We start from the raw sequence: 27,031 nt of genomic DNA, 5'->3' as shown, positions 1-27,031 counted from the left end.
GACAAGATGGCGGCGGCGGCGGCGCGGCGGGCTCAGCTGGTGCTGGGGCACTTGGCCGGGGCCGCGCCGGGCCCGGGGGCCGCTCCCAGGGCCGTGCCGTGCTCCGGGGGCCCCCCGCGGGCCGCCAGCCCCGACGATGTGGTGGTGGTGCACGGCCGCAGGACCGCCATCGGCCGCGCCCGCCGCGGCGGCTTCAAGGTACGACCCGGGGGATCCCGCCCTGCCCGCCGAGTGCCCTCAGGGGCTTGGCATCCCTGCTGGGAAAGGGCTGCTCCCTTCTCCGCCTCCCCTCCTGGGTGCTGGGCCCCTGTTTGGCCCCCAGACACCGCTGCTGTGCTCTGGGAGAGTCTGAATCCCAGCGCTGTGTGATGGTTTTAATGCTGGGGGTGGCAGCGCCAGTGGCATCCCCCGAAGGAGCCGGGCGTTGTGTCCCCCCAGCTCCCCTGGCAGCGGTCACAGCCTGCTGTCACCTGCCCTGCCACGGTGTCCCTCACCTGCACGGCTTGGCACGGACCTGCCACCCTTCTAGAACCTGCTTCTCCCTGGGTGACATTCACAGGGTGCTGGGGAAGAACACGGTGCCAGGCTGACCCCAGAGGGTGCTGCTCGTTCCTTGTCACCCTCCCAAACAGGTCTCCTCATGCTGGCAGTGCTCCCCAGCAGCTGAGGGGTCAGCCCTGCTTCTTTCACAAAACAAATGGGGCTCCATTCACTGGGTCTTGCCACATAAATCTCTGTAGTTGTGTGATTTTTAAGGCCCTGCAGAGCGTGTTCCTATAAATCTAAGGAAGGTGAGAAAGCAGCAGTACCTGAAGGAAACCCGGGGTAAAAGCATGCAAATAATTGTGCTGTGGTAGGGAAACAACCACAGTGAGCTAAGGAGTGGAGTAAAGCTGCCTTAGCACCGCAGGCCAGCCCTCTGAAGTGCTCTGAGGCTAGACTGGTGACAGGGCACTTACTGGTGGTCACTGGTGGTGCTGATCCCCTGTGCTTTTAGGACACAACACCTGATGAGCTGCTGGCTGCTGTGATGACAGCTGTCCTTCAGGATGTCAACCTCCGTCCTGAGGTGCTGGGAGACATCTGTGTGGGTGAGTGCCAGCCTCTGCCTGGTGAAACCCCTGCTCTGGGCAGCTCTGTGGGACAGGCTCCCCATGTGGGATGCTCACAAGTCTCATGAAGCTGGGTTAGTGTGTAACATTAGGTTTTCATGCCTGTCCTGTTGGTGTTGGGCTCTGACCTGGTGCTGGGCAGTACTGAGCTGTGGTGATGGGAGCACCCTTCAGTGCCTGTGAGGGGAGTGCAGCCAATTGACTGGAATTGTGTCTTTGCACTCAGGCAATGTGCTGCAGCCTGGAGCTGGTGCCTTGATTGCAAGAGTTGCACAGTTTCTAAGGTAAGCTCTCAGCCAGACTGAAGTTCTTGCTCTCCTCAGTGAGCCATGGAGCAGCACAGGTCAGAGATTGCAGTGGGGCTCATGCACTCCCAGGAGTTACAGCAAATCACCTTTTGCCTAGAAACTGGACTTTGATCGAGCTCTGAGTGCTGATGGCAAAGAGACAGGGAGGCAGGTGAAGCTGTTTGATCTGTTTGTGCTGCCTGTGTTGGGCTTCTCAGAGGCACACGATGTTCTGGGGGCTCCCAGCTGCACTCTGAGGCTGCACCTCTCTCTGCTGGTCCCCAAACCATGGATGGGCTCAGATCTTTCTGTCTTTGCTCAGTGCTGGTCAGGGGCTTGTCCTGAGCTGGATCCCAGATTCCAAATATTTCTGCTGGATCCCACATTCCAAATATTTCAGTCAGTTCCTGTTGCCATTCTTTGCTTCTATCAATCACTGCACAACTACCACTTTAAAAAGTGCAGGCACAGCCTGCTATAATTATGAATATTATGAATATTACAGAACTTTTTAGGGTTTCTGGCCTGGGTCAGAGCTCAGGATCTCCAGGGCAGGGCCTTGCTTACAGAGCACCTTCTGAAGACAAACCCATGGGGAAACAGCACTTGGAGCCACTTGCAATTGAAGTGAGGAAATTATCTTTGCACTTTGCTTTCCCTTGGTGCAGGACCACATAGATCAAGAGCTGGATAAAGGGATCTGCCTGGAACTTGAGGGTTAAAGTTTAATCCGGTGGATAAATGCACTCTTTAGAGCTTTAGGTTGTTGTTGTTTGTTTTTATCACTGAGGCTTTGCCAACATTGCCTTGTTTTCCAGTGGCATTCCAGAGACAGTGCCGTGCTCCAGTGTGAACAGGCAGTGCTCCTCCGGGCTGCAGGCCATTATCAACATAGCTGGTAGGTGTTGTGGGCACTGGCATCAGACTCAATCCACCCAGAGCCTGTCCCACCCCAAGGGCTCATTCCTCCTGTCCTCCAGTGTCTCTGAGCAGTAAAACACTGATAATGTCTTGTGCTGTAGGGAGTTTGCAGTGTGGTGTTGTTTAAATACTTTTATATCCTCAAGTGGCCAAGTTTATCCCTAGAGAAGGGACTTGGTTTTCTGGGGATAAGTTCCACCATCACTTCCATATCAGGCAGCTCCCAGAAGAATCCTTCCTGCTCTCTCTGGCCCCATGTTAGCCTTCAGCCCCATCAGCTCCTTGGCTGTCCCTCTGGCAGGCAGGAGGGTGAGGAAATGCCCATTTGGCTGTTGTGGGTGCTCAGGTGTTTGGAAACTGCAGCTGGGCTGGAAATGCTTTTGCTGCTGCTGACAGTAAGAACATTTATGCACTGCTGTTACAGGTGGCATCCGAAATGGAGCGTATGACATTGGCTTGGCCTGTGGGTAAGGAAGGATTTTCACAGTGCTTGCTTAGCCTGAAGGTAACACTGTCCCTGTGCAATAGCCTGCCAAAAAATTAGCTTTATAGCTAATCTGCAATTAACTAGCCTCTTGAAAGACCAGCAGCTCTCTTGGATGAAGAAATTAATATCCTATGTGTGCTAATCAGTGTTCTGCAGACTTACAGGATCTGTCCTGTGCTGGACAGATGAGCTGTTTTGTGCTTCAGTCCTAACATCACAAGCAATATTTATTTTTTGGAGGATTATGTAAACTTTAGGTTGATTTGGGGGAAATACTAGTGACCACATACACATTGACTTCAGAAGAAGGACTGAAAAAAAGCTATTCAGTAATCTTGAGGCCAAAATACTGGGTTTCTCTTTTTTTATAACTTGATGTCTCTAATCTTTCATTAATTATTACTGCACACAGTAATGTCCACCAAGATGTTGTGCTTAAAGGGACTGATGGCCTTTGCACCCCTGGCTGTGCCAGGCACTGGGTTTGGCTGTGGCCTCTGCCCTGCAGAAGACATACAATCCATAAATTGCAAATAGCTTTTGGGAGCTGGGTTTATCCCAAGTCTTACTCTTCCACAGAGTGGAGAAACCCTGGATTCAAGCACTAAAAACAGTAGCTGGGGTTTCCCTTACTTAAAACCCAGTCCTGTGCCTTCCTTCAGGAGCAGATGCAGCTGAAGTCAGTGATGGAGTGTCCCATCTTAGAGCTAGTTTAAATCGCTGATAGTACTTAGTACAAGCTGCCTTACTTTCTGCTTGCCTTTCATTTTCCAGGAGTAGTTTCTTTGTTATTTATTCTTCATGAAGGTATTTGTGTGGTGCAGAGTAGAATTCAAACTCTCTTCCCATTGTGGGTTTCATGATCTAGACTGACCTTACAAAAGCTCATGAGTCTTAACTGATGGCTTTGTATTTCCGCAGTAAATTGGAGTATCTTCAATGTGTTAATTCATTTGTGGGTCAAAGATTGCACCCTGTGGGATCCATGTCTGAAATTCTTTCTATTGCAAAACACAAATGGTGCAACTCACTGAAATGTCTTTGCCATGGTTTGCTCAATACTTCTTTTTCTACTGCCAACCTGTTCTTAAGATCTGAATGGTATTTTTATGTCTGTTGGCAATCTCACTGAAAACTCCAGCCTTTGAACCTCATTGTGTTTGAGGACAAATGTGCCAGAATCATAGCAATTCCTTCCTAACTGTGGAAACACAAAAAATTAACTGCTGACATTGATATCCTGTTCTAGTGAAGCAAGAACCAATTGAATCTCACAATCTGTTTTCATTTCATAATAATTCTTAAATTGATGATTAAAGAGCTTCTGCCTCAGCCAGTTCCTAATTAGCAACTGTGTTTCTGTGGGATAATGGGAAAGCATGTTGTCAGGATACTGAGTTTTGATCAGTCTTAATGGAGCATTTCAAATTTTTCTTGTGTTCAGAGTGGAAACAATGTCCCTCAGAAGTGCAAATAACCCTGGTGATATCAGTTCCAACATGATGGATAACCCCAAAGCTCGAGATTGCCTTATTCCTATGGGGTAAGTGTTTCCCCTTGCCACAGTTTAAGGGTTTTATAGATGCTCTGTCTCCTCAGTGACACCACAGTTACAAATCAACCTGAAGGTGGTGAGCTTGGAGCTGTGTGTGTTGGCATCCTTGGCTGTGGTGGAAGATTAATGATGTGAAATGGAGGTGAATCAACAACTCTGATCAAAGATTTTCTTGTCTTAAGATCAGTGGCTTGTTGAGCAAGGAGAACAGATTTGAACCTTGTTCTGGTCCTAGATCGGATTCAGGATTAACTTCTGCCAGCAGTTCTGAGTTGAGAAGGCAGCAGTTGGCTTTCAATGTCGCCATTCCTGCTTTTACAAGTCTGAGTGTCAGATTGTGTGACTCCAAGAACAATCTTGTGTTTAACCATATTTTGGCTTTCAAGCTAAAGCCATTGCTTATACCTCGTGTGATCTCAGTAGAAGCCAGTGCAGCTCCATGAGAGGGGTCCTTGCATTAACTCTGTGATGTTTTTCCCCAGAATCACCTCAGAAAACGTGGCAGAGAAGTTTGGAGTTTCCCGGAAGAAGCAAGATGCCTTTGCCTTGGCTTCCCAACAGAAGTAAATGCTGGTTTTGTTAGTCTTTTGGGTTTTTTTAACCTTTTAGTTAAGAAATAAGAACAGCTAGAAAACACACTGCTACTTCCTGGTGAAGTGCAGCCTTTGTGTTGCCTTCCAGTCCTTAACAGTGAGCAAAGAGGCCTGAGGGATCCAACTGAAATGCAGAGCAGGGTTGTGGGTGATGGGGGAACTGGAGTCCAGAGCTGTGCTGGGATTGTGGGACTGATCTCACAGACCCTGAACAGTGAGTGCCCTGCTTGTTCCAGCATCCAAAGGTCCCTGCTCATGGCAGTAGGGGTGGAACTGGATGATCTTTAAGGTCCCTTCCAACCCAGAGCATTCTGTTTCTGTGACAGAACCTCAGGGAGGTTTCTGGAACCAGTGCCTGGTGAGGTATTTTCACAGTGGCTTTGGCTCAGGATCACTGGAACCTGAATGTGGGAGCAGCAGGAGGAGGAGCCTTTCCCATGAGGGAATATTTGAGTGTGGCTGTTGGTAGGGAACTGCTGAGCTTGTGAGAAGAGTGGCTTGTCCTCAGTGCAGGTGTTTGGCTCTGAGTGAGTCCAGTCCTAGCTCTGATAACCTTCCCCTTGGTTAAATCACTGCCAAAATCAACTGACCCCAGAATCCATGAGGCTGTGCTGCCAGAGCAGTGGCAGGTGATAAAGTTCCTGCCATCAAAGAGTTAAACTTGCTTTCAGAGCTCTGTTCAAGCATCAGCCTGGTCCAGTTATTTATCTAACACAGGAAGCCACTGCACAGGGTAGTTAACCTTTAAATTCCGGCCCTGCTGCTCAGGGAACTTGGCATGCCAGCCTTTCTCACTGCCATGGAGCTGATAACCAGAAGGGTTTGTGAATGTGATCCTCAGCTCACATGAGGCAAGGGGTAACTTTCTGGCCTTGGTCTCAGGATATCTGTGGAGTTACTGACCTGTCCTTCAGCACTTTGCTACAACTCTCACTTACCTGGGAGCATTGAATATTTTCATTTTTTATGGGTAAAAGTGCAAAGTGATTAGGAGGTAAAACAAGCTTTTAGTCTCCAATTTGTATTCTCTGAAGTATTTACCTCTGGAAGGTAAATCTAAATAAGCTCTGCTTTGAAGAGGTTATTTAGATTTTTAAAATATCTTGGTGATAGGAAAGATTAAATCTACATGGCTTGAGCTAATTCAGGTTTAGTTAATTGTATTCTGCCTTGTCATGACAGTTGTTGACTGCTGCTAGTTTAGGGCTCATTTATTCTCTTACACTTGTGGTGTGGCTGTACCCCTGAAAAAAATAAAACTTCATGTTGGGTGGTGGTGCTGACTAGTCAGGCACAGATGTTGATGGGAACAGAATGGGGATATTGCTCTGAAATGAGGGATCCTGTGACCCAGATTTAGGGACAATGCCCATAATGTTGATGCAGAGGTAAAAAGTTTGTCTTTCCATGAATGGAAGTAAGAATTTGCCTGTTGTCTTCACCACCACTAAGGGACAAGGTACCAAATCCTCTTGTATTTGTGGGGTTCCCAGACGAAGGAAGGAATGATGAATCTAACTTTATGTTTTTAGAAGGCTAATTTATTATTTTATGATACTAGAATATATTAAAGAATATTGTACTAAACTATACTAAAGAATATAAAAGGATACAGACAGAAGGCTAAAACATATTAATGAAAACTCCTGACTCTTTCCAGAGCCCTGACACAGCCTGACTGTGATGGGTCATTAAGTCAAAACAATTCACATGAAATCAATGAAACAACCACCTGTTGATAAACAATGCCTAAACACATTCCAAAGGAGCAAAACACAGGAGAAACAAAGGAGATAATATTGTTTTCCTTTTTCTCTGAAGCTTCTCAGCTTCCTAGGAGAAGAATCCCAGGCAAGGAGATTTTTCTAAAAAATATGACTGTAACAAAATCCCACCTTAGTTCATTCTCTGTCTAACTGCTTTCCTTCACTTTAGTTCTCTTGCACTTCACCCCCAAAATATTTTAACCTTTCATACTCTTTTTGTTTTACCAGAGCAGCAAAAGCTCAGCAGATGGGACTGTTTAAAACAGAGATTGTTCCAGTGAAGACCACTGTTGCAGATAGTGATGGCAACAAAAAAACAATCACTGTGCACCAAGATGAAGGGATCAGACCCTCCACAACACTGGAAGGCTTGGCAAAGCTGAAACCTGCCTTCAAAGAGGATGGAAGCACTACAGCAGGTGAGCTCAGCTGTTCCATTGGTGCTGTTGCTCTGGTTTAGCTGCCTTTAACAAAAAGCATGTTAACAGGTCTGTTCCCACAGGGAATGCCAGCCAGGTCAGCGATGGAGCAGCTGCTGTTCTCCTGGCAAAACGCTCCAAGGCAGCACAGCTGGGCCTGCCAGTGCTGGGGGTGCTGAGGTCCTTTGCTGTGGTGGGGGTGCCACCTGATGTGATGGGCATAGGGCCAGCCTATGCCATCCCTGTTGCTGTGGAAAAGGCAGGTGAGAACCAGCTGCCGTTCAGGCAAAGCAGATCAGACTCCTTACACTGAGATTTAAGCTTATATTATTCAAGCTTGTGCAGCTGTTGGCCCCAGGAACAGTGAAGTTAAATCTGAAACTGTAAAAAAGGTCCTGCCTCAGATTGTTGGAATGCCTTTCCCTTGTACTGGTGTGTAAATTGTCATTCAGTCACCTTTGAGAAGCTCAGGAGTAAATCCCTGCACAGACTCAACAAGAGCTGACATGTGGCAAGTGATTCAGTGCTCAGTGCTGTTTTCTCTATTATGGCCAATGTGTAGGGGGTGGTTTTGTGTTTGGTTTTTGATGGATTTTTCTCTGTACAGTTTTGTCATCTCACTTAGGTTTTTTACCACATTCATTGGATTAAAGAGCTTTATTGGCTGATGGGCTGATTTAGCCTGGCCTGGCTACAGTCCCATGCCTGCCTGTAGCTTTATCTTTCACTCTCCAAACCCTTCAATCCTTAATCCCTCTGCAGAGAAACCACACTTAATCTGAGGAAACCTGGCAGACTCAGTGGCACAGTGCCATGAGCTGGGATGTTTTGCAGTCTTTAGACACTGCTGTACATAAACTTGTTCAAGTGCAGATACCCCACATGGAGCTGAGCTCTTTCTTAGATGGAGTAGAACTGGAATTCATAGAGGGAGGCTGTCAGGCAGTTGCTCTCTTTGATATAGTCATGAGGCAAAAATATCTCCTTTTAACTCCTGGCTTTTCTGGCCCATAGGTCTGACTCTGAATGACATTGATATATATGAAATTAATGAAGCCTTTGCAAGCCAGGTGAGTGAGCATCATGTTTGTGTTGCTGCATTGCTTGGCAACTGAATGTATTTCAGCTTGGTCTCCAGGTTAAGATTTTTAACTTGTTCCACATATTACATCTTCAGCCAAATGTTAATAACATGTGCAGACTATTTTCCTTTTCCTTCAAATAAAAATGACCAGGACATTGCTTATACAGCTTAATCTTGGGGAAAAAAAAGTCCACTAAGTAAGAATTGGCTATTGTGCTCTCATACCAACTTGCAACATCTGTTTCATCAGGTCTGTGATTTATTGTCAGGTTGTCTGAATGTGTGTGGGCTCAGTTTGAGATGAGTGAACAGTTTTAGCTCACTTCTCTGCCTTGCATCAGTTCCCCTCCTTTCCCCTGAGAACGATGGTCTGGCTGGGCTCAGGCCTCTGACCTGCAGGAGCAGAGCTGAGAACTAAGGAAGACAAGAGCACCTCCATGAAATCACTCCCTGTGTCTTTGCAGGCTGTGTACTGTGTGGAGAAGCTGGGCATTCCCATGGAGAAGGTGAACCCCCTGGGAGGAGCCATAGCCCTGGGACACCCCCTGGGCTGCACTGGGGCCCGCCAGGTCGTCACTCTGCTCAATGAACTGAAGCGCAGAGGGAAGAGGTGAGTGCTCACATCAGCACGGGCCTCACCTGCTGCCTCTGCAGCTCCCACAGGCTCAGGGGTCACCAGTTTGGGTTAAGCTTTCTCCATCCCCTGGATGAGGTAACTGTCCCTTTGGGTAAAGCTTCTTCCATCCCCTGAATGAGGTAACTGTCCCTTTGGTTAAGCTTTCTCCATCCTATCGTTGGCTTCGAACCTGAATTCCCCAGGGCTCTCCTAGCGAAACAGGAGAGCAGTAGACAGCTCATATTTATTGTATTCTTTATTTTTATTTTTTCCTTGGATGATGTAAAGCTGAGCTGTGTTTTTCTTTCCCTTAATTCCACGTGCTCTTTGTTTCAGAGCCTATGGAGTCGTGTCCATGTGCATTGGAACTGGCATGGGAGCTGCAGCCGTGTTCGAGTACCCGGGGAAGTGAAATGAAGTGAAGTGAGCTCCAGGGCTGACACAACACCACCACAGCTCCCTCTCTGCCTTCCCCAGGCATGGCAAGTGATTGCCACTGAAATCAAGTGGGTTCTGGGATTTGTTACTAGATCTACACATTTTAGGCAGAAATTGTGAAGTAGAATTAATGGTGCAGTTCTGCAAAGAAGGTGAGGAAATGCAAAACTGGCACGTGGCTTCCTGACATAACTAATTAGCTCAGCTGAAATTCAACTACAGCCTGTGGTGAGATGATTATGAATGATGTGGTGATTATTTTAAATTTAATTGATCTTTTTACTCTGTGAATATTACCAAAGGGTAATAGTTCATGGGACAGTATTTTTGTATGACAAATTGGCAAAAAGAGTCACTCAAAATGAAGACATCAGTCCAGGTGAAAAGACTTTTCCCGCATTTCCTCAAAAGGTTTCACCATTTTGTAAGAAGTTTAAAAGAGCTTGTTTTGAAGCAAAGACTTGACATCCTTGCCTTTACAACTGTGTCAGAAGTTGTCTGTGTCTGAAATTGTCCCTACACTGGAGGATGGGCTGTAGCTCACTGCTGGTGCAGCTGCTCTGAAGCCTCTCTCCAGTGGGAGAAAGTGGAAGGACTGAACATAATTTCCACAGGAAATGCCTGAATGGAAAGGTTCTGGTGAATTGCTAGAAGACAGGATTTGGCTGTGGCCATTCCTCCTTTTACATGTCTGAGTGTCAGTTTGTGTGACTCCAAGGACAATCTTGTGCTTAATCATATTTACCTACCTAACATAAAGCAAAGAGCAGCATTACATTTACTGCAGGCACATGAACATCAGTGACAGCTCAGTCCTTCAGTGCTAATACAAACATGTTCTATCTTGTGTCTTTTGTCATCCCTTATTTCTTCTCCTATCTGAACAGAAAGATCACTGAAACTCAGCTTGAAAAGGAAATTTACTCGTTGCTGCTTTGAATTTGTAACAAACTGAAGTTCTTTGTCCTGACTTTTGTTTTTGCACTTAATAATACAATTGGGTTCTTGCAATACAATTGTTTCCTTTTTATGATGATTTTTAGTTGAAGGTCATCATGAGTTAGAGCTCTCTGATATTTTCACAATCCCATGCTGTAACCTGTCTCACCCAGCAATCACACAGGTCCTGTCTTAGAACCAAAACATTGAATTATTTAGAGGGAATAATGAGCCATTTATAAAAGCCTTTTATTTCATGGAAGTGGAAAATTTAACAAACTCAGAAGTGGGAATTCCAGTGACCATTAGCTAAAATAATACTAAAATAGTTTAAAGAGAAGTGAGAGTAAATGGGAACCATGTGGGGGGAAAGAATGAAAATGAAGAAGGGTTCCTCCCTCTGTTGCTGAAGGGGATGTTCTCAAGGCCCAAGCATGATGAAACACACAGGTTGGTAATTTTCCAAGGAGACCAGGGAAAGTTCTCTCTTCCCTTTTTCATGTAAGGCACTGAGAAAACAGCCTGGGAAATGCTGGCCTATTCACCAATTCTTGTTTTATTATGTGTCAATGTCCATTTTAATGTCAAACAAATAAATGAGGCAAAACAAAAGCTACTTTAAGGTATGAATAGTCTTTAGCTGTGATTCAAGCTATGCTGGGCTCTGCAGAGGGCTTTGGCCTGACTTACACAGCTGCTTTGCAATTTAAAACCTTGTTCTGTGCCTAAAGCTGAGCTTATCACAGCAATAAAAGTAAAAGTACAGAGTGTGATTATGACTGGTTAAGGTACCAGGAGAATTTCTTTCCTCATAACCTGAATTTTCATTCTGCTAAAATGAAAGTTTAGTCCCTACTAAAAACAGAAGTAGATGAAAATACAGGCTCAGCTGCTGGCACATCTGCATCCAACCTGTTACCTTGACATTGTCCTGCTTAATGCACCTTCCCACAGTGCACTCCCCTCCCTCTGAGGTGCAGCTTGCAAGGCTTCTCTTCCAGCATTCCAGAAATGGTCACAATTGCTTCATAGTCAGTGTTGCTCCTAAAATGCACAGCAAAAAGTTCAGTTACAGCTACATGCAGCCCTGTGTTTAGGGATGAGAAGAAAAGGGGACAATGGTGTCCTAAGAATGCTCAGGTCACTAATGTTAGTGCCAAGTCCACAGGGCTGTGTTCCATGGGTACAAGGTGTTGGAAAAGGATCTTCAGCTCTGTGCCTGAAGACATTGGATTCATGTTTTGCAAGAATGAGAATATCATTACCAGATATTCTGGTTTAGGTGAATAAATGAAATGAAGCTCTGCTGGGAGCAAACACCTGCACTGCCTTGATGTGAAAACTCCTCCCTGTGACAAAGTTTGAAGGGAAAAGTTTCTGTCACTCCTCTTGAGACAAGGGGCAGGCAGTGGAGTCCAAATTGTAAATTAACATCAAAAAGGTTACAACGACTCTAGTTTTGCACTAAGTTGAAGAGCATTATTTGCCCAAGGCTAATGCCACTCAGTGCTCCTGTGGAGGATTTCTCTGTGCCCAAGTGCCAGCTGTTGTAAGGGCCTGAAGCAAATGCCTGTTCTACCAGTCTTTGTTTTTTCCTTCTCATAAAACAATTCCCCTGCAGAAAGACCACTGAAGTGGGAGGTGAATTATTAAAATCACCTCACACCTTGCATATAATTATCTCCTACTGCCACATTGATCCCACACTCTGCTGTGTTGGGAATTCTTCCTATGGAGCCCCACAGATGAGCTGGTTGCTAAACAGAAACATCTTTGCTTTCTGGTATTTCCAGGCATTTTCAGCCATTCTGGTTAGTGTATTTGTCAGACAAAAAGAAGTGCTTCAGGCATATTCAGCAGAATTCCAGAAAAATTTAGGCAGCCAGGACCCTGGGGAGGCTTCTGGACCACCATGCTTCTCTAAGTAGGGACAGTTTAGTGCAGCTGCTCAAGGCTCCATCCCACTGCAGCATCAGTGGCTCCAGTGATGGAAAACACTGGGTTGTGTTCCAAGGAGATGGGAGTTATGGCAATAACTCACCTACAGCTTGCTTGAAATTTCCCTGTCAGCAGTTTTCAGAGCTCACTGAAATCACTAGGATAGACTTATTCTAACTTGCTGCCACCCTGTGATAACCTCCAAAAATACTTTGTAATGAAAAATTATTTTTTTAAATGAGTTGCATCTCCCTAATCAGAACAAAGAAATTAAAATCTTTTGCTCATCATATAATCATGGAATGTTTTGAGTTGGAAAAGACAGCAAACCTCATCTTGTTCCAAGCCCCTGCCCTGGGCAGGAAAACCTTCCACAAGAACAGGTTGCCCAAAGCCTCATCCAGCCTGGCCTTAATTCCAGAGATGGGGCAGCCACAGCTTCTCTGGGCAGCCTGTGCCAGGGCCTCACCACCCTCACAGGGCAAAGTTCTTTCTCATCTAACCCTGCCCTCTGGCAGTGTGCAGCCATTCCCCCTTTCCCATCACTTTGTCCCAGGTCCCTCTCCAGCTCTCCTGGAGCCCCTTTAGGGGCTCTGAGGCTCCCCAGAGCCTTCTCCAGGCTGAACAAGCCCAGCTCTCTGTGAAGAGCACAATTTCAGTCACAATTACAGTTAACTGTACCTTGCAGCAAAGCTGATCTGCAGAATCTCTCTGGTAGGTGCCTCCCCTTCACGTGCCTCCAAAATGCCTTTGGTTGGGAAGATGGAAAATACCTGCATGGCCTTAGGGCTTTTCTGTTCATCTGCAGTGGAAGGGGCAAATGTCAAACAAAGCCATACAACACCCTCTAACTGTACAGCAAGCAGCACTCATGGCAATGCTCCTCTTTGCTGAGCAACTAACACATCATGTCTCACACTGTCAGAGGGTTTCTGTGCATGTGCCCAGACTCTGCTTTCATCTTCTCATCAAGGGCAGTGATCAGTGGTCTCCACACTGAAATAATAAGGCCCTGATCTTCTTTCCTCTGGAATCTGTTATTAACATCTATTATTAACAGCATTAGGCTCATGCTGAAACAACCCATGAGGAGCTGCTGGTTCTTGTTGCCCCTCAGGACTGATTTATAAATGAGCAGAGCATGTCCAAGCATTGTGAGGGTTGAGACTCAATCTTTTGGTTAGATGTGGAGTAACTGCTGAAATCAGTAGTGGTACTGATAATATTGTGAAAAAAAGGAGGGGAAAGAGAGGAAGGAAAAAGGCCACATCAGTGAGAACAAAAGCAAACCATGTTTGCACCCAGGATCATCACATTTTGCCCCTATGTTGAGTGAGTGCATGCAGTCTTAGTGAAACTCTGTAACAAGGAAATCAATTGCAAAACCAGAATACCCAGCAAAGCAGTCCAGTAGCTCCTGCAGCCACTCCTGTTATACAGGAAGACATGTTCTGTCTTGGTCTGTGCAACAAAGCAGCTCTGGAAATCAACCCTGTCACAGGAGAGCTCCAGGACTGGAACAGTGAGATAGGCAGTCACTGGGACCAGCTGCAAAACAGGGGAAAGGGAAAAGAGAATAAAACCCACCAGAGTTTTACAGAGCTTTAGTAATTCCTGAATTTACAACAATTCCCATTCTTAACCCCAACCACTGAATCAAGAATGATTGTTCTGTGTTCTTTCACAATAGAGTCAATTCCCATTCTACAGCCTTGAGTGAATGAAGTTGTTGCTTGTTTGTTACTTTTTTGGGACAGGTTTTCAAACCAGACACTGTGGTCTTAATGAAGTAACACAGAGTGAACATTCTCATTTGTTTTTAGGGTTTTCTGTGGAGCTGCAGACATTACAGCATCTCCTGGTCCCTCAGGACTGTGTATGGCCCACTGTGAGTCATTCAGTTTGTGCAGATTGCCCAAGGTTATGATTCACTTGACTGTATCTTAGGTATGGTGCTCAGTCTCACACAGGTCCTGCCTCAGAAATACCTGGTGTGAAAGGAACACAGGAGTGCCTGCAGTGTGCTGGGTGTTGCAGGCTGGGAAGGGGTTATAGATTTCTGACTGGAAGGGATCAGTTTTTACATGCACCTGGCCTTTGACCACACTGCAGGAGCTCAGTGGACTCAGGAGCCTTTCCAGAAGCCCCTGGTTGCTGCAGGAGGCATTGCCTGGTGACTCAGGCATGGCTTGTTCCCTGAGACAGCCCTGACTCCTGTCTCAGAGTCATCCTGAGACTGGGTGTGTGGTCCTTTGAGTGTCACCCGGGCTGCCGTGCAGAGCTGGGGTACCAGGGTGTGACCCCAACCTGCACAGCCCACCTGGGAATCACCTGCAGAATCAGCAGAGAGCAGCCCCACAGCCATTTACTTCCCTGGATGACCCCATTTACTCCAGAGTAATTCAAGGCTGACGAAATCCTAATCCCAGTCAGAGATGCTGCTGAAACAGCCCTTTCCCAGGGCCCAGAGCCCTGTCCTGGCCTTACCTGGGTAGTGCAGTTACTGTGCTCAATGACCAGATTTTGATGAAACTTCAGCTTTCTCTCTCCACTCTCCAGCTGGAGCACTTGGCATCCAGGAAGCAGCTGGGTCTCTGGCAAATGCTGATACCTGAGTAACCCCAGACTTGTGTGGAATGACACTTGCACCTGTGGGAAGAGAAATCCTGATGACCATCACATGACAACTGTGTGCAGGAAATCCAAAGTACGCAAAGGCCCAGGCACACATTTTCCCACTGGAACCCAAAGGTGTCATGCCAGCAGCCAAATTCCCACTGGAACAAAGCAATACAATTAAAGAAAAAAACCACAGCTATTTCCTATGAATCCAGTACACAGAGATGGAGTGTAAAGGGGAACAGCTGATCTCTGAACCACAGGGGAGAAACAGCCTCTAGCAAGCCAAAGGTTTTGAGTTCCTGAGGGTACAAATGCCACATTCCCAAAGCTGTCTTAGACATCTAAATCCTCTTTCTTCCCCCACATGCAGAATTGAGATGTGTGTGTCAAAATGAACACAGCGAAATGAGAAGCACACTTCAAAAATGCAACAGTTACTCATTCTTTGCAGGTTACCTAATTCTCTACTCTGGGACTTCATTTCCTTTAATGTAATTTGTACACCCAAAACTAATCAAATTTTCCTCTCCTTGCACTGCCCACATCTAATTTAAGGAAACGAGGGAAGATTGCAGTCCTTGGAAATCTTTTAATTTGTCCAACATATATATGGCTATTGATTTAAGTGAGCTGCAAACCCACAGGGTTTTCTGCAAGAGTTTGCAACAGGTCAGAGTTGATGGGAAAAGCACATCAGGAACAGAAAAAAAGATTATTTGCAGAAAAAAAATCTGCACCTGCAATGTAGGAGGCAAAATGGCAGTAATTAGCATTTGCTAATACAGCACTATTTCCCCTGAAACTGGGAGATTTCTATACCAGTTGTGTTTTTCTGTGGTTCCTCCAGGCCACACTAACACACCAATTACTAAACTCTGTAATCTGGCACAGGATTATTATTTTTGAGCCTACCAGCATGTTTTGCTGTGGATAAAGTACATGTTGCAGTTGCTGTTTCCTTTCCTCCTTCTTGCTGTGGGATGTTTCTGTGCTCTTTTTGGGATCTGAGCTGGAGAGGCTGAAGGGCATAGAGGGTGTAGACAGAAAGAGCCTGAAGTACAGCCGGGCCTTGGTACAATTCATGAGTTTCAAACTCTGAGTAATTACTGCATCTGTCAAAACCTGGGGGAGAAATGATTCAGAACTGGTCAGTTTTAACTCCCTGGAGAGGTCTGTGTTGCTCTGTTTGGTAATGGTAAAATCTGAAGGATTTTACCCCAAAGCAATCCACTATTTTCTACCTGCGTTACTCAACATTTCTTGAGTGAAAAGCCAAAATAAAAGTAACATAATAAAGTCTAAGTTTTCAAATGCCAAGGGTCACCCAACTGAAGTGACTCATTTTGCTTTTGGACTTTCATGTCCTGAAAATCAGAACTTATTTTTCTACTTAAAAACTCCCTTACAATGAAAAAAAAATTTGAATAAAACAGGCATTGTCTGAGATCAGCTTTTCTTATTCCTGGCTAATAAGTGCTTGTATGCTTTTTTTTGTTGTTGTTGTTGTTCCTTTCTTGTTATGTGCAATACAGAAAATGAGGCTACTGGTGATTAGGAAGCATTTTCACATCCATGTGCACACAGCTCTGAATTCTCCCAGCAGCACAACAATACAAAGCAGCCAAATCCATCAGTGTGGGAAATACTCACTCCAGAGAAAGGCTTGGCAGGTAGGAGATCACTCGCCACTGAATAAAACACCATTCCTCTCTCGTGATCCATCTCCACTTCCAACCTGAGTGTAAAGAAGCAGGGCTGGTCACATCCCTGTCACATCCCTGTCCCAGCTGAGCCTGCCATGAGGGTGGCACCTGTGACTGTGGCACTTACAGGGCATGTCTCAGGACAGCCTCCACGTGCACTCGGAGCGGGGGAGCTTCGTAGACGTGGCTGCGCCGCACCTTGCTGGGCACCCCCCTGGCCAGCTGCCAACAAGATGGGAACAGAAATCCTGTGAGAAATGGCAGCACTGAACCTGAAATGCTGCTTGGAGCTGGCAGCCAAAATAGGGCTCTGCTTGGCAATGATGGAACAGCAGAGGCCAAGCAGTAGCTGGACTCTGAATGGCTGTGGGTGATACAGGTGCAGGGAAGGTTTAGGTCAGATGTTGGGAAGAAATTCTTCACTCTGGGGGTGGTGAGACTCTGGAACAGGTTCCCCAGAGAATCTGTGGATGCCCCATCTCTGGAAACATTCAAGGCTAGGTTGGATGGAGTGTGGAGTAACTTTTTCTGGTTAAAGATGTTGCTGCCCATGGCAGGGTTGGAGCCAGATGGTCCTTTCCAACTCATACCATTCCAGGACTCTATTATTCTACTCCTGGCTTTTCTGGCCCATAGGTCTGACTCTGAATGACATTGATATATATGAAATTAATGAAGCCTTTGCAAGCCAGGTGAGTGAGCATCATGTATTCCCTTTCTTCAGGAATAAGGATTATTAGGGTTGTTTTTATTGAACATTCTATTAGCATTCATTCAGGTCACCTTGCACCTTTGCAACAATTCATGTCAGGGAATCACTGAGCCATTCATAAAACCCTGATCAAGCCTCACATCAGCAGTTGTTGAAGAGGAAGTTTCCCAGAGGAGATATATGCTGTCCAAATTCACACAGGAAGGTGGATGCAGAGCCAGGAACAGGACTCAGCAGTCCTGAGACTCACTTCCATTGTTAATTATTGTTAGCAATAAAACCTGATGTTGTGACAGCATTTCAAACCCCTGGGCTTTTGTCTGGGGTCTGCTGCCCCAGACAATGCAAGGAGATGGTGACATTCCTACCCCAGAACGCTTCCAAGAGAAATGCAACAGATGAACAGCCCTGGTTAAGGAAGAATGTACAGGATGGCAGGAACTGGACTGTTTACACAGACTGGCCAGGTAACAGCAGCCTGTACATAAATACAGGAAGGGAAATGACATTCCCCCGTGGCCTTGCTGTGACAGCCAGTTTACCTTGCTGTCCAGGCTCATGAAGCCCAGCAGCAGCGCGGCACAGCTCAGCTCCGCCTCGGTGTCGGGGATGACGAGCGGGGTGAAGGAGATGTAAATGTCGCTGCTGCCACCTCCTGGAACCACCTGCGGCCGGGAGAGAGCGTTCAGGGCACGGAGCCGTCGGGGATTGCACAAGAACCTCGGGACTCGGCTGCCAAAACGGAGTTGCACAAGCAGCACGCAATCCCCCGGGCACGGGCTCAGGCTTGCACGAAAATGCCAACATGTGACAGCCAAACTGACAATTACTTCAACTGCAAATATCACTGTGGCCACTTTTCAGCATCAACAGAGTTTAAGCACGGTCACAAACCAACTCTCTAAGTACACAAACATATGTACACATCTGTTTGCATTTAAAAATACCCACTTCTGTTCACTCTTACTCTCTGACTACCTTAGGTGATTATTCCACAACTTTCATATATGAAACATTTTTTGAAGAGTTACAAGTGTGAACTAAAAGTATTTTACAGCTCAGTTTAGTCTTGGCGATTTTTTAATTTTACATGACAGCAGGGAATGTAATCACATGCACTAGCCAGCTGCAGTGGATTTTCTGGGATTTACAGGCTGGCTAGATTATACTTTCTTTAGGTGAATTGTGCAGGTTAAATCCTGATATTGCTGCTGGCTACACCCCACAAAAGCTGCCTCCACAGTGAGGCAGTTGTTTGTCTGACCTTTCTCAGCCTCAGCCACCTCAGAGCTGACTGCAGCTTCATTTCTATCATCATTCCTTTTATGTAATCTTTAGCTCATTTTAACTTGCAACTGAAACCCTTTGGCAAAAAATATTTAAAAATAAAACTGGCACACTGATGTTTTGGGCAGCCCTGTCACTCACAGCTAGATCTTTCTAGTGCTGACTTTATTATATGATATTCCTAAGGGATTGTGACACTGTGTATTTGCAGATGTCACTTGTGAAGCACTGTGGTTACAATGGTTTATTCACCAGTTATCTACAGAGCACCCCTTTCCAGCAGCCTGATTTCCAGCTCTGCATGTTTCCACAGCTTCAGGCTGGATGGCTCCCACATTTCACCATGCCAGCCCAAGTGAGAAGACCAGAGATGTCACTCTGGTGTACAACACTTAAGTCCAGTCATCAGGTCACAGCTCAGATATAGATAGGACACTTTCTGTTGACCTTGCAAACTCCTCTCATGATCATCTCCAAAGCCTTCCTTTCACTGCTTAATAGTCTACCTCAAACCAAACTCAAAGCTACCTCCTTCTCCTTCTCTTATTCTCTGCCCTGCAGAAAATGTGCTAAAACTAAGCCCAAAGAAAATGTAAAAGCTTACTATCTGCTTTGGAGCAACGGAGTAGGGGCTGTCTGCAAGCACCCCCTCATGAGGTCGGATGAGTACAGAGATATTTTTCTCTCCTGCAGACTCCTGACTGCTGATTTCCATCTCTTTGCTGTCAGAACCTGGAGGCTGCAGAGACACAGGGGTGGGGAATGGTTAAAACTGTTACACTGCAAGGGAGGAATGTGAGTGATGTGCACAGGGAACTGCTCAGGAAGCATGGCCAGCTCCAGTTTCTTTCTGGCACAAGGGCTGGACACGTGGATGTGTCCTGTACATTAAATTTCTCATCCACAGAGTAGCTCTCCTGAATTCCTTGGAAAATGTGCATGCTTGGGTCCAGTTCTACCCAATCTTGACACCTCTGGCCCATTATACAAACCAGCACTCTGGGGCAGTGCTGTTCCTTTTGTGCACAAGAAAGGTTAGAGCTCTGTTCAAAATAACTGTGCATGCTGAGCTGAAGCAGAGAAAATGTGATTTTAATATTTTTTCTGTGAAGCTTTTGCCAGAGAAATATAGAATATCCTGGGGGATACCTTCTCCCTGTCATTGCCAGCCCTTCAAGACACTAAATTGCCACATTATAATCAAACTCCATGTGTAATAAATGTTACCATATTCTAAAAGAATCAATCTAATTTTAGCACTGGGATAATACCTCCATATCATTAGGTGCAATTTGAAATTTGCAGGGTGGGTTCTGCTCCCTGACTACAGCACTTGTTGATGCCAGAAAGCACCCATGAGAAAAGCAGAGCCAAATTAAGGAGGTTTAGTTATTTTTAATTCTTTCATGTAATAATGACAATAGTTTGTCACTGACAGTATTTTAAATAGTATTTCTTTAGCTTTTTAAACATTTTTAAAGAGAGCTAATTGCTTATAGCTCACTCTGGAAACAGATTGCGGATCCCCAAAGCCACTTACCCGCAATATTGCATGTTTAACTGGGAGAGGAGCTGACATTCCTTTTAACAATCCAGCTCTTAGTTACAAGTTCTATCTCCTGTTATTGTTTTCAACCCTTCATGCCAAAATCCCATCATGTATCTCAGCAGCAGTACAAGAAACAGCCTAAGAGCTGACCTCATCTGTGCTTTCCAGAGCTGGATAAATGCTCCCACAGGGAATGGCAGCTGGATCCAGCTTTAACACTACCTTTGACCCTGAGCTGCTACCATTTGATGCAGCCTCCTTTCCAGCCATGTCCAAAGGAGGAAAAGGGTCTCCAAAGAGCACCAACAGGTCCACCAGCTTCTCATCATCTGGCTCTTGGTTATAAACTTCCAAGTCCAGCCGGATGTCTGAATGGGAAAGGAAAAAAGGACAATTACTTCCAGTCAGTGAGGGCTCATGGCTTAGTTGGTACCAGAATATCAAATTTGTGTCTGCCAACAGGATTTGTATTAAAATGTATCTCTTAGGTTTCCCATGTTTGCTGTAAATTAAAATTATTTTAGAGCTTGCTACAGTTTGGCCACTTTCTATGTCCTAAACTATAATCAAAATAAACGATGAGTATTTTGTTTAAGCAAATGGATCTAGTAGAATTAAAATTTAAAAAAATGTTATTGACTTATTTTGATCTGAAAAGCTAAAAAGGTAGAACAGAAGAGCCAGATGATGCCAGTAAAAAGCAGGTAGCACACCTGACTGACCAGGCTTAGTGTTGTAAGAAATCCATAAAAACAGGATGGAAAATCCTGAATTCCCACCATTTTAATGAGGGTAAACCCAGCTACATCAGGATGGGATGTGCAATTGCATAGTGGCAACACATTGAGTCACCCTCTATTTTTTTTGCTAAAAACATCTTTATTAGGGAACAAGTATGCCTGTCAATTAACAGGTTAATGGGTCCTCCTACTTTTATTTCTATAAGGAACACAATGAAGGCATCAATGTTTGCTGTTCAAAAGCCATCCTTACCAAAGGGAGTGGGATTGTTGAGCTGGACCCTCCGAAGCACAGGGGACCCTCCTGAGATCTGAGTGCCAAACCTGGACAGGGAAGCTTGCTGTCAGTGCATGCAGAGAACAGAAGTGTCTGAAATCACTGCAGAGTTGTTTAAAAGTGGAAATGATCTGGCTGCACTGGAGTGGCTCTCAGGTAAGGCATGGCTGCCACAGACATATTTTATGAAAAATCCTTTCCTTAGGATTTTTCCTCCTGAGAAGCTGAGAGGCCTCAGGAACAAAATGTAAACATTGATTATCTGCTGCTGTGGAATGCAACAGGTGCATCTGTGATTGGTCTCATGAGGTTGTTTCTAATTAATGGCCAATCACAGCCCAGCTGTCTGGACTGTCTTGGTCAGTCACAAACCTTTGTTATCATTCCTTTTCTATTCTTAGCCAGCCTTCTGATGAAATCCTTTGTTGTATTCTTTTTGTATAGTCTTAATATAATATATATCATAAAATAATAAATCAGCCTTCTGAAACATGGAGTCATTCTTGTCTCTTCCTTCATCCTGGGACCCCTGCGAACACCACCACACATGGCCTACACTGTGAAGTACAATATTGGTTTATTTTATCTGTCTCTTTTCTTTTTTCCCCAATTTTTTTCAGTTGTCTCAGACATTTCAGAGTAACCATGTGCAGTGCTGGGGCTCCCCAAAAAACAGCCCTTACCCCTCATCCCAAGGTGCAGATGCCATTTGCTGTATGAGAAGGTTTAAACCTTCCCCTGCTGACCTCAGGGCTGCATTTCTCCTGGTGCAGGTAAAGGGCCAGGGAGAAATGAGCTGTGGGTGATGAGAATTGCCACCATGTGCCAGCTGCCATCTCCACAGAGCCAGATGAGGCTGCACTGGGTGAAATTCTACAGCTGCAAGCCCAGAACAGAGACAGCTGGCACACTTCAGCAGACTTGTAGTGCAGATTATATTCTAATTGTGTTGGCAGAAAAAAAATGTATTGATGTTCTAGAAGCAGATACTGTGCTTTGACTGACACTTTGCTGACCTTCTCATTATATCACAAGATGGAACAGGTGTGTGTGTTGGCTGCAGCCCATTGGCATTTCATTCACTGATTTGTCTGACAGTATTTTGCACTATACCTGACAATGGGTGGCTCTGGTTTTGGTCCTGTCACCTGCAGGAAGATTGGACAGCCTTTCACAGTCATTTGCATAGGAATTAATTTAGGTTGTAAGTGTCCAACCTATTAAAAGGAATTTTTGCTATTAGAATCAAGATAACACCTTAGTTCTCTGTGTTATGAAATTATGTTTTGCAAACTGATTGGATTTTCAAATAATTTTGACTAGTTTCCTTTGACAACCTCTAATTTATATGCTAACGACAACTCTTCTCAGCAGGAGAATGCAATACCTCATGCATTTATCAGCTTTCCTGCTGCTTTTCTACACAACACAATCTATGGTATTGGTAGAGCAGAGCAGTGCACTGGCCAGCTCCCAAACAGATGTTATAAATCAAAACTACTCCAGTCATTTTCAAGGCACATGAAAACCTCCCAAAGAATAAACATGTCCCCCTAAAACCAAACAATTGCTCCTTACATTCATTGAAAGTAGTGGTATAGCAAGATCCATCCTGAATTTTTACTGAAGGCTTAAAAGACTGATAAAGTATTTCTAACAGAAAGGCATCTGGGAAATATAATTAGTGTAAAATCTGCAATGGTAAAACCAAAACCTCACCTACCTTACAGACAAGGTAATCCTGGTACTCTCCCCACATGTTGTTGTAAGCTGCTATTTCTATGGTGAGCTGCTGGAAAGCTTCCAGGGTTCCTGAGGAAGGTTGGATATGGAAAGCTGCTCCCTTCCCCTGGGACAGCAACGCTGCTGCAAACTCTGAAGGAGCAGAGCAAAGAAGCATTTCATGAATTCTGAGGAAATGGAACAAAGTTAGTCTTTCAAAGAATACACAGGACCACAATTTTCGTTGCCTTTAATCAGCTTAACCTCACTGACTTAGAAACCCTGGGATCATTTGCACAGCTCACATTTGTACCACTTTACCCAAGTTCCCTTCTGCAGTGGGTCTTACTTTGTTTTTAGAGTTAGTGCTTGCCCAGAATATTTTACAGCAGGACAACCCTTCCAGAAACCTGATCCAAAACTCTTTGGGATATACAAAGCACTAGCTGGTTACCTGAAAAAAACTGAGAAAAATAGGCTGGGATTTGTGTTGACTGCTTCTTGTTCACTAGCAGCTGCCTGTTTACCTCTGTGTGCTCTTCCATGCAAAGAATTAATTACAAAGAGCAAAGCCTTTCCACATTCTGAGTTACCTAGGCCTGCATGGAATCTGTCAGAACAGCATTTTTCTAATCTTAAGCACTAACTCAACAGCTGAAAAGCTCTGCCTGTGGAACAGATACCAAACTCTATGGCAAGGTACCAATATGTGCAAGTTTTACTTTGGATACAGAAAACACATCCACACTTCACAGCTTTTTGCTCCCATTTCCTCCCTCCCTCAGTCTCATGTGGCTGTAAATATTATCATTTTTCAGTACAACACATCAGAAATGACAGATGGGGCTGTGCTGTAGCTTTCCACAGTGGGGAAGGTATGGTAAAGGGTTTGAGGGAGAAAAACTTGCTGCACTGGTGCTGGAAAACTGTGTGGGAGAGAAAGAGCCAAACATTCTGCATGTCATCCATCCCATGTGCTGGGAGTGTTCTGGGAGTGGACTGTCACCAGAATCACCAACTTTGTTTCATACAGTTGTTTGCAAGAAAAAGATGAAGAAAAGGAAGAAAAAAAGGAAGGAAAGGAAGGAAGGAAGGAAGAGAGAGAGAGAAAGAAAGAAAGAAAGAGGGAAAGGAAAGGAAAGGAAAGGAAAGGAAAGGAAAGGAAAGGAAAGGAAAGGAAAGGAAAGGAAAGGAAAGGAAAGGAAAGGAAAGGAAAGGAAAGGAAAGGAAAGGAAAGGAAAGGAAAGGAAAGGAAAGGAAAGGAAAGGAAAGGAAAGGAAAGGAAAGGAAAGGAAAGGAAAGGAAAGGAAAGGAAAGGAAAGGGATTGACCTAATGCTTATACAAGCTGGGCTTTCAAACTCAGGAATGAACAGAGGAATTAAGTAATTTAACAGTTTAGACTTCACCAAATACTCCAACAATGAGAAGATGTGCCTGACTGGCACATTGAGTGCTGGCATTCAGCTGGCTTTCACTTTCTCTCCACAGAAGAAATATTTTCATACCTGACTTTACTTTTCTGGCTGCATGCTCTGTGACAGGCCCCCTTTTTTTCACCAGGTAGCTTGGAGAGCATGAAAAAAAAAATTAATCCGATTTCAGGTTTAAACCAGACCTAAATTAGTATTTGAATCATTATGCAGAACAGCAAGACTCACGGGCAGGCGCCTTGTTCTGGAGGCACCAAACAGGCACTGAAATACTCAGCTTCCAGTGTGAATGGAGCTCTGATTCCTGAGAGATTTGTAAGAATCAGCTGATGCTTTACAACATCTTTGACTTCAACTTCAGACCCAAAGTCCAAAAGAAGCTCACATGGGCTTTGTGGCATTTGTCCTTCATCACTGCCAGAAAAATAACAGTAGTATTTAGACATGGGTCTTATGTTCTTATGCCACAGATGATTTCAGGACATATAAAAATGTGCAATGTGGTTGTGATGCACAGTGTAAAAGGACCATGCAGTCTATGATTTTTGCCATCAGCATTTTCTGCTTTTCATTTTTTCACTTCTGCCCATATAAGGATTTATCTGGGGTGTCGCAGACATTTCTCCACAGAAATCCTTTCTTTCAGATTTCTGTGTCTTCGGGAGGCCAGAGGCCCCCGAAGAGAAGGTAAACAATTATTATCAGCTGCTGGGGAATGCAACAGGAACACCTTGATTGGCTCATTTCCTATGTTTATAATTAAGGGCCAATCACCAGTGCAAGCCAGGGGACTGAGTCCTTGGCCACAGCTTTGTTGTAGATTTTTTTCTATCTCTTCCTAGCTAGCCTAGCTGCTCTGCAAACCTCTCTTTATATTCTAATTAGTATAGTCATAATGTATTATATATAATATCTTAATAAATATGCCTTCTGATTCAAGAAACAAGATTCACCGTCTCTCTCTCACCAGCTGCGCCCACTCAGGCGCGGTAATACTGGGGTCAGATTTTTATCCTGTATAACCTGCCAGTCTACCAAATTGGAGACATATTTACTTATATGAAAAGATATAAAGATGAGCATGTTCCAAAATACAGTCATCATTCTGTGTATCAGAAAAATGAAATAATATTCAGTTAGATATTACCTGTCAGCTCCACTGCCAGAAGCCACTGAGTATGTGACATGAAGTCCCTTCACTTCTCCAGAAATGCTCAGGAAGAGGGGTTCAGCCATGTCTTCTATGCTACAGCAAAGTGTGAGGTCTTTCAGCTCCCCCTGAAAAGCAAAGAATCAAGTTTCCTCGGGAATGAAGCATCTATCACAGAAGAAAGGCAAACTCTCTAGGGTATTTATTTTTAAAAGTGTGTAAACTTCCCTGGATTAAACCCAGAACAACAGAATTGTGAGAGGTTTTACTGAATTGTTTTCAGTGCATTTTCTGCAGCATCAGAGCTGCTTAGAAGGCAGCACTGAGGTAAAAATTTGTGGCTGTTTCTCAGCTTTGTACCTGCAGCTGTCTTTGAGCCTAAAACTGCTCCATTACTCATTTCTGACATAATTCCTATGCTCCAAGTATTGAATCATAGAATCATTTAGGTTGGAAAGACTTCTAAAATGACTGAGTCTAAACATTAATCCAGCACTGCCAAGGCCACCACTAAACCATGTTCCCAAGTGCCACAGATACATAATTTTAAATAATAACTCTGATAGTACAGAACACCTACTTTTAAGCAAATAAATGAAACCCAAGTCTCCAGTGACTGTAATGGGAACTAAGACACCATATCTATAGGAAGATCCTGTATTTAGCTGCTTTAGCTCAGGTATTTCAATGCCCTTGTAAAGTATTTTTCTGAATTCCTACAGTTTGTAAGCTCTGCTCCTGTATTTTGCATACTCTCAGTCCCATCAGCCCCTTTTAAGTTTTCAAATATCAAAATGTTAAGATCCTAACTGTATTCACAAAACCAAATATACACTGTATATGCCACTCTGCTCCTTATCATTCCAGATAATCCAAAGTGGGATCTGTATGCTCCAAGAAGAGTGATAAGCATTAAGAGCAATTGTACAGGATTGAAAAGGAAGGAAGAAAACAGGAACAGCTGAGATATAAAGAAACAGGGCAGAAATTGCACACCATGTACACTTCTTTAATTCTTGTTTTCAACTGTGGTATCCCTAAAGCAAAGTCATTTCAGAGATATTGTCTGGGAAAAAGAGCATGTGGTTTTGTACACAGAATTTCTTCCTTTTGCCAGATGGAGGTGAGATGAAAAAGCCAGTGTTGCTGTTTTTATAAAAGTGCATCATATAAAACTTGTGAACTTACCAGAGTGTCAGTTGACAGCTCTATGCAGAATTCCCTCTCTTCATTTGGGCCTAAGGTGCCACTGGCAGGGGACACCACGATGGAGCAGGAGGCTGCCTGGCTTCCAATGGGCTGCCAACAAAAAGGACACTCAGCTCATGCTGATTCCCTCACACTGTCTCTTTTGAAAACACCAAGCTATTCTCAGGATTAGGACACTTCCAGGCAGCAGCACCCACATTTTGTCAAGACTGGCTTTACAATTCCCCATGGGTGGTAAGATCCTCATACCTACACTCACTCCAAGTAACTTCAGGTGCCCACTGAGGCTGCTGGGCTGGGAGCAGAGCCACTCCCATCCCTCTCACAGTCTCAGGCCTTTCCAGGGTGCACCCAATCTATCTGATACCAGAGCAGGTCCCAGATGTGCCCCACCTCTCTCCACTACAGACGTGGGGGAGACACAAACCTGGTGCTGGCACCTTCCCTAAGTGACCAGCATGGAATGTACCCAGG

The 27,031-nt window shown here is 44.8% G+C and overlaps 2 protein-coding genes across 2 annotated transcripts in view; one reads left to right on the top strand and one right to left on the bottom strand.

Annotated features, from left to right (window-relative positions):
• ACAA1 (acetyl-CoA acyltransferase 1) lies at positions 1-10,294 on the top strand. The gene is made up of 12 exons (XM_059468978.1): positions 1-198; positions 998-1,091; positions 1,339-1,396; positions 2,218-2,297; positions 2,745-2,787; positions 4,252-4,350; positions 4,845-4,925; positions 6,950-7,140; positions 7,224-7,403; positions 8,155-8,210; positions 8,689-8,834; positions 9,177-10,294. Exons 1-12 carry the CDS (start codon positions 7-9, stop codon positions 9,250-9,252), a joined length of 1,296 nt encoding a protein of 431 aa, XP_059324961.1. The 5' UTR covers positions 1-6; the 3' UTR covers positions 9,253-10,294.
• Positions 10,295-11,066: 772 nt separating this feature from the next.
• Positions 11,067-27,031, bottom strand: part of DLEC1 (DLEC1 cilia and flagella associated protein) — a 33,417-nt gene continuing 17,452 nt past the window's right edge. Inside the window, exons 22-38 of the mRNA XM_059468967.1 lie at positions 26,537-26,647; positions 25,346-25,476; positions 24,427-24,612; positions 24,274-24,332; positions 22,769-22,920; positions 22,159-22,262; positions 21,022-21,092; positions 20,179-20,396; positions 19,084-19,218; positions 17,735-17,857; positions 16,608-16,702; positions 16,428-16,512; positions 15,690-15,899; positions 14,643-14,804; positions 13,550-13,703; positions 12,837-12,957; positions 11,067-11,261 (exon numbers count right to left, since the gene is read on the bottom strand). Of these exons, the coding sequence (XP_059324950.1) occupies positions 11,153-11,261; positions 12,837-12,957; positions 13,550-13,703; positions 14,643-14,804; positions 15,690-15,899; positions 16,428-16,512; positions 16,608-16,702; positions 17,735-17,857; positions 19,084-19,218; positions 20,179-20,396; positions 21,022-21,092; positions 22,159-22,262; positions 22,769-22,920; positions 24,274-24,332; positions 24,427-24,612; positions 25,346-25,476; positions 26,537-26,647 (2,226 nt within the window). The 3' untranslated portion in view covers positions 11,067-11,152. The remainder of the gene's footprint in view (positions 11,262-12,836; positions 12,958-13,549; positions 13,704-14,642; positions 14,805-15,689; positions 15,900-16,427; positions 16,513-16,607; positions 16,703-17,734; positions 17,858-19,083; positions 19,219-20,178; positions 20,397-21,021; positions 21,093-22,158; positions 22,263-22,768; positions 22,921-24,273; positions 24,333-24,426; positions 24,613-25,345; positions 25,477-26,536; positions 26,648-27,031) is intronic.

Source organism: Ammospiza nelsoni, chromosome 1 (assembly GCF_027579445.1).
Source record: "Ammospiza nelsoni isolate bAmmNel1 chromosome 1, bAmmNel1.pri, whole genome shotgun sequence".
Lineage (NCBI taxonomy): Eukaryota > Metazoa > Chordata > Aves > Passeriformes > Passerellidae > Ammospiza > Ammospiza nelsoni.
This window is presented reverse-complemented; position numbering and strand designations above follow the sequence as displayed.

Bases quoted from the DNA above. Each gene is read 5' to 3' on its own strand.
- ACAA1 (XM_059468978.1), top strand. From the start codon at position 7: ATGGCGGCGGCGGCGGCGCGGCGGGCTCAGCTGGTGCTGGGGCACTTG. The intron at 4,351-4,844 runs GTAAGTGTTTCC...GTTTTTCCCCAG, and splicing joins GATTGCCTTATTCCTATGGG to AATCACCTCAGAAAACGTGG. The intron at 7,141-7,223 runs GTGAGCTCAGCT...CTGTTCCCACAG, and splicing joins GGATGGAAGCACTACAGCAG to GGAATGCCAGCCAGGTCAGC.